Below are 5,539 nucleotides of genomic sequence, written 5' to 3'. Positions count from 1 at the left end.
AGACGGTATTGAATTGAAGCATTTGATTGTGAAATATTGCTTTAAAATCTGACCATATACGAGTGACAGTGGCAATCAGTGTCTGTTCCATTAAAAATTTCAATTTATGCAAATACTATGTACAATTCTGTCACCTGAGAAGCGCGAGCTCATAGGCTGGCCTGGCCCCATTTGGGGTCGAAGTTCAAAGTAATGACGTTCCACCGACGAATCAAATATGGAGTCTATCTTTCATGAGAAAGTAAGTCCCTTTAATTATTTCGTCTGATTTAAGTTTGAAATACGTATGTATATTGTCAGCTAACTGTTTGTGTATTTTCCAAACACTCGACCTGATGTTAGCTTGCGAGAAAATGTAACTATACTGACGATTAATGTCAGAAAAATATTAAATATAGCTGGCTAGCATTAGCTAGCTAGCAAGTAGGGAAATACAACATTCAGTGGTTATTTTGTGACAATGATTTAAGATATGACAAACTTTTTTAGAATGCATATTAGCTGCCGTTGCATGTTAAGCTGCCAACTAAAACAGCAACCTAGCTAAAGTTATAGTACTTTAGCAAGCAATCTACATGATATTTGCAGTTAGCCAGCTGTATTACAGTTTATTAACTGTTACATCGTAGGATATTTGTTATTATTTATATAGTTAACGTAAGCTGCCTGTAAATATAATTCCTTTTGTCAACGAACTTGTTCGTTCCCCCACGTGTTTAAACTAAACATAGCATATACGCTATAGACGCTAGCTTGATTGCTTTTAACTTCTAGCATGTTAGTAATGTTGCTGCAATAAAATGTAAATTAATTTTACAGCAAGAGGGCTCCCTATGTGCCCAGCACTGCCTGAACAACCTGCTTCAGGGCGAATATTTCACTCCCGTGGAGCTGTCTTCTATCGCGCATCAGTTAGATGAGGAGGAGAGAATGAGAATGGCAGAGGGAGGAGTAACCAGTGTGGAATACAGAACATTCCTACAGGTATGGTCATTTTTCTGCTGTTACGTCCCGGAGTTATATTATATCAGGTCGATTAGACGGATGATAATGTTGTAAGTGTATGCATTTTTCGATTGATGCATCATTGTCGATTCATTTACTTGCATTTGCAATTTTTTGCACGAGCTTTAACGTTTTTTTTCTATGTCCAATGCAACAGCAACCTTCTGGAAACATGGATGACAGTGGCTTCTTCTCAATACAAGTGAGTCACGCGGACAAAGCATGCTTCAAGTTAGCTATGGCACTGTATGTGCAACTGAAATACCTCATTTCTAAAAAAATTTTACTTTTCTGAAAGTTTCCTATGTTTCTTGATACCCATGTTTTTGTTAAAAAAAATATCTTTGTGTTGTTTTATTGTTTATAGCATCATAAATTAGTATATGCATCCACTACTGTCTAGGTATATATGTGTCACATGATTTCTTGTCATCATGCAGAAACTGTTGTTGTTATTCCTGTACAGGTCATCAGTAATGCTTTAGGGGTATGGGGCTTGGAGCTGGTCCTCTTCAACAGCCCAGAGTATCAAAGACTGATGATCGACCCAATGTAAGAGCATATTGTGCACATCTTTTGGAAACCATGTTCCAGGGGTATGCAGGGTACCAATAGCTGATATTTCATCCCTGAGACCTACATTCTTTCTGTCTGGGGTTCTAAATTGAATTTATTATTAGTCCCTTATTTATCTTTACAGCTGGGGACATTTAGAGAGCTTGCACATACTCTGTAGTTCTCAGAAATAATTGCTCTTTAATTTGTTGCAGAAATGAAAAGGCATTTATATGCAACTACAAGGAACACTGGTTTACAGTACGAAAACTAGGACAACAGGTAAATTCTTGAATGAGAGAATTGAAGATGAGCAAGCATGTGAGAGAGCACACAACACAAGTGAGAGACTTGCGATTTACGATGAGCTTCCTGTGGTGACTTCAACACTTGACATTTGTTGTTTGAAAACATATTAATAATTTTGTTTTCTTTCTTTTTTTTGTTGCTCTGATATTTACAGTGGTTTAATCTGAACTCCTTGTTGACGGGCCCAGAGCTGATTTCAGACACATATTTGGCTCTTTTTCTAGCACAGTTACAGCAAGAAGGTAAATGCTGAGATGCACATTTTACTATGCATTTTATTTTCTACAGACACCTGGAAGAGCCCTTAAGCAAGTAAAGCTTCAGAGAGATAAAAACACATTGTTTTCTCACAGTCTGATTTTCAGCCATTTATAAGTACAATTAGATCTTTTACCCCTTAAAAAGAATGGTGCATTCATATTATAAAGTATTTGGTGTAATGTTCTGGTGTTTGATACACTGTTTGCACTGTTAACTTTGAATTGAATTGCTGTATTTGTTTTGTTAAATCGATTGCAGAAATAAACGTTTCGCCCCGTCTTCTTCAGGGTACTCCATATTTGTGATCAGAGGGAACCTTCCGGACTGTGAGGCAGAGCAGATTCTGCGCATCATGAGGGTAGAGCAGCGGCAGCGACCCAAGCTGATTGGAGAAGAAGCAGCCCAGTCTAGCAGTGGCCAAGCATTTGCCGAACGGGGGTACAAATTTGGGACTGAGTTCATTTTAATAGTTAAAATTAGAAATCAAAAGAGAATTTCAAGATGCACATTTTTATTTTGCATTCGCATAAAGGCTAGTGCATCTCCGCTGTCTCTGTATACATATCCTGTGTGACAAACAGAATAACCTACAAAATAGTGTTTTTTCTTTGTACGGATGGGCTTGAAAAGCTATGGAATTCAGTAAGCACAGGTATAACTGCCCTTATTATGATTGGTGTAACAGCACATCAATGCAGCAGATGTTGGAGGTGGGGCAGGGTCTGGAAGAGGGCGTGATTGACGAGGATGAGGAGGAATTACGGAAGGCCCTGGCCATGAGTCGACAAGACATGGAGGTGGAGGACGAAGAAGCCGATTTGCGCCGGGCCATTCAGCTCAGCATGCTTGGTAGGGGATGTCCTGTATCCCTCCATCCTCTATGAGCCAAAAGAAACACCCTGATTGTCAAGAAGAAAATGAATAAAGCCTGTGAAGAAAGTATCATGTGATGTCCACCTGTCCCAACCTTAAGTCATTTACTCATAACATTTGCACTGTTATTACCTGATAGAAAATAGTCTTTTGGCAATCCCCCGTTTTATCCTGGTCTCTGTGTTTCAGGTGCAGCTGGGAGCAGTCAAGCCCCTGAGACCAGAGATGAGGGTACAGTCCAGATTGCAGGGTCCACTCCCAATGAGAAACTGACTGCTGAAGAACTGCGTAAGAAGAGGCAGGCCTATTTTGACAGGTGGGTGCCCCCCCCCCCCCCCCAGACAGTAAAATTTTTACCTGCACACTTCACTGGACAGAGACATGGCTGTAAGTGAAATCATCTTTTGTCCCTGCAGGCAGTCCCAACAGCAAGCTCAGACCCCCACACCACAACAAGCGCAGACACCCACACCACAACAACCGGACAGCAGAAGCACTGGAGCACTGGCAGGTGGTACAGGTACACCACAGTGGAATACAATAGGTCAAAGGTCTAAATGGCAGACCATCATACAACACTAATATTAAAATAGTAACAGCACTTCACTTCTTCACTTGCATGTAGTAAAAAATAGTTGTAACAGTATAAATGTTTAGTCTCATTTGCGGTGCTTTTATGAGAAAAATGATACTGCTTGAGTGAGCAAGCCATTAAAAGTATGAAGTTAGGTTGTGCAGAAATGGGAAAATAACCTGGTTCCATCCTTCTGCTGTTCTAGAATCAGAAGAGAGCAGCGACAAGCAGGAGACTGAGAAGAAGCCCAGCCAGTGAGGAGTGGGCCAAGCTCAATCAAGCCCAAGATTGACCACTCTCTGCCATGCCCGTTCTCGCGCTGCCACGCCCCTTCGTGAGGGCCAGCCTCTCCCCCTCTCCCCCTCCGTATATAGACAGACAGCCAATCAGGTTCTGAGTTTCGCGTGCATATTGTAGACAGAGATAAGAAATCAAACAGTAGAATATGTTATTTTGCCATTATGGTGTGGAGGGAGGGGAGGATCGGCTTCTGTTAGTTATTCCAAGTCTGCGGTGGCCTTCTACCACAGCGCCTTCAATTTCTATTTATTTTAATTTATTTAATTGTCATTCTCTTTGGGGGAAGGCGGAGTGGAGTGTGTGAGCAGAAACACAGATGAGCGTGGCTCTGTTGCTGAGCACGGAAGGCCCAGGGGTGAGACTGGAGCCCAGAGGATGAGAGGGATATAATGGGGTGCATTCCACCAGCCCCCATGTCATGGGACCATTTTGGGATTAAAGGGGTGTTCAGTTAAAACCCCTCGCATTCCTTTTTCACCGGTTCCCACCGGTTCCCTGCAAGGTCAAGAATCTGGTGGTTTTCCAGAAATGTGGTATTTTCTTGGCACCAAGCGTGCTTTCATATATACCATAAGGATTGAAATGCTCCTCCATTTCACACTCAGAGGGCAAATACTGTGGCTAATGTGGATGAGGAGCGCGTTTAAGGCATTAAAATTCTGGCCCTGTCCTGAAGAGGTAGATTGACAAACTGTAGCTTGCCATTTCTGACATCTACAGATTGCAGCACAGTTTGTTGGCCCACACTTGGAAAAAGTGTGCACAAAGCATGATGCATTTACAGTAGCTGTTATTCTTCTGTTTTGGCAGTCCCATTTTTCAACCCTTTTCACTTATTTTCAATCAAATATGTTCTTAGTAATTACATGATTCTGAGTAGCATGTTGTAATATTGGGAATTTTTGTTTTGTCTGGAAACTGTCCTTTTAATGACAGTGACCCAATAGCATTAACTCAGTATGAAAAAAACACATTTTACCACAACTAAGTGATGCATCAGAAGGTGACTGGCAAGGATTCAAATGTCATATTTGTAAGGACTCTAAAACAATAGAGAATACCACTCAACAGTCATATTTGAAATAGCCTTTATTAGCCATTATTACAGGAGAGTATGTTCAGAATGGCAGCAGTTAAGCTTGCTAAACATTGTTTTGAAAACCTACATTATGCGCTGTGTTAACTTCTCTAAAAAAGAACGGAAGGATATCATACTTCAATATCTGCAGAAATGGTCTGTTTACAAATATTGAGTGTTTACAATGGATTTCAAGTAAAACATTGTAGTTGCAAGAGGTGCCAACTTAAGTACCCCTTGGTTAAACATGGTATTACAAAATGTCGGCATTGAATGTGAGATTTGCACGCATAGTGGGGAGTTTAGTTGGGAGTTGTTTTTGTTTGTTTGTGGGTCCAGGTTAAATCCATTTTTTCCGTTTTTCTTGAATACAGATCAGGCATTATTGGGACCATGTTGAAGCTGATACGCAAGGGCTTGTGGGTTTTATTTCTGTGTATTTCTTAACATCCTGTCATAGGTATTAAATGATTTTTTTAAATGTTGTATTCTACTTCACTAAGTGACTAAATGCTGCATTTCTGCATCTGAAACTTTTTTTTCAATAATTAAAATATCAATTTCCCCACTGTAATCTCCTGTAT

The 5,539-nt window shown here is 40.5% G+C and overlaps 1 protein-coding gene and 1 long non-coding RNA gene across 4 annotated transcripts; one reads left to right on the top strand and one right to left on the bottom strand.

Moving 5' to 3' along the window:
- Window positions 1-61: 61 nt before the first annotated feature.
- atxn3 (ataxin 3) lies at window positions 62-5,529 on the top strand. 3 transcript variants are annotated; one of them, XM_064325551.1, is made up of 11 exons: window positions 62-241; window positions 820-984; window positions 1,163-1,207; window positions 1,472-1,557; window positions 1,776-1,842; window positions 2,024-2,111; window positions 2,418-2,568; window positions 2,816-2,979; window positions 3,193-3,319; window positions 3,420-3,514; window positions 3,783-5,529. In XM_064325551.1, the coding sequence occupies exons 1-11, from the start codon at window positions 218-220 to the stop codon at window positions 3,833-3,835; spliced, it is 1,065 nt and encodes a 354-aa protein (XP_064181621.1). In that variant the 5' UTR covers window positions 62-217; the 3' UTR covers window positions 3,836-5,529. The 3 variants fall into 3 exon arrangements, with proteins under 3 accessions (XP_064181621.1, XP_064181613.1, XP_064181630.1); XM_064325543.1 differs by having other exon boundaries at window positions 3,420-3,523; XM_064325560.1 differs by lacking the exon at window positions 62-241 and adding an exon at window positions 337-355 and having other exon boundaries at window positions 3,420-3,523.
- Window positions 2,622-3,224, bottom strand: LOC135249905 (uncharacterized). Its single transcript, XR_010328822.1, has 2 exons — window positions 3,136-3,224; window positions 2,622-3,029 (listed from the first exon to the last, which is right to left on the bottom strand). It is a non-coding gene; the product is annotated as an uncharacterized LOC135249905 (long non-coding RNA).
- Window positions 5,530-5,539: the final 10 nt, after the last annotated feature.

This window comes from Anguilla rostrata, chromosome 1, assembly GCF_018555375.3.
Source record: "Anguilla rostrata isolate EN2019 chromosome 1, ASM1855537v3, whole genome shotgun sequence".
Taxonomy (NCBI): Eukaryota; Metazoa; Chordata; class Actinopteri; order Anguilliformes; family Anguillidae; genus Anguilla; species Anguilla rostrata.
The sequence above is the reverse complement of the archived record's forward strand: the minus strand, read 5'-3'. Positions and strand labels throughout refer to the sequence as shown.

Bases quoted from the DNA above. Each gene is read 5' to 3' on its own strand.
- atxn3 (XM_064325543.1), top strand. From the start codon at position 218: ATGGAGTCTATCTTTCATGAGAAA. The intron at 2,112-2,417 runs GTAAATGCTGAG...CGTCTTCTTCAG, and splicing joins AGCACAGTTACAGCAAGAAG to GGTACTCCATATTTGTGATC. The intron at 2,569-2,815 runs GTACAAATTTGG...TTGGTGTAACAG, and splicing joins CAAGCATTTGCCGAACGGGG to CACATCAATGCAGCAGATGT.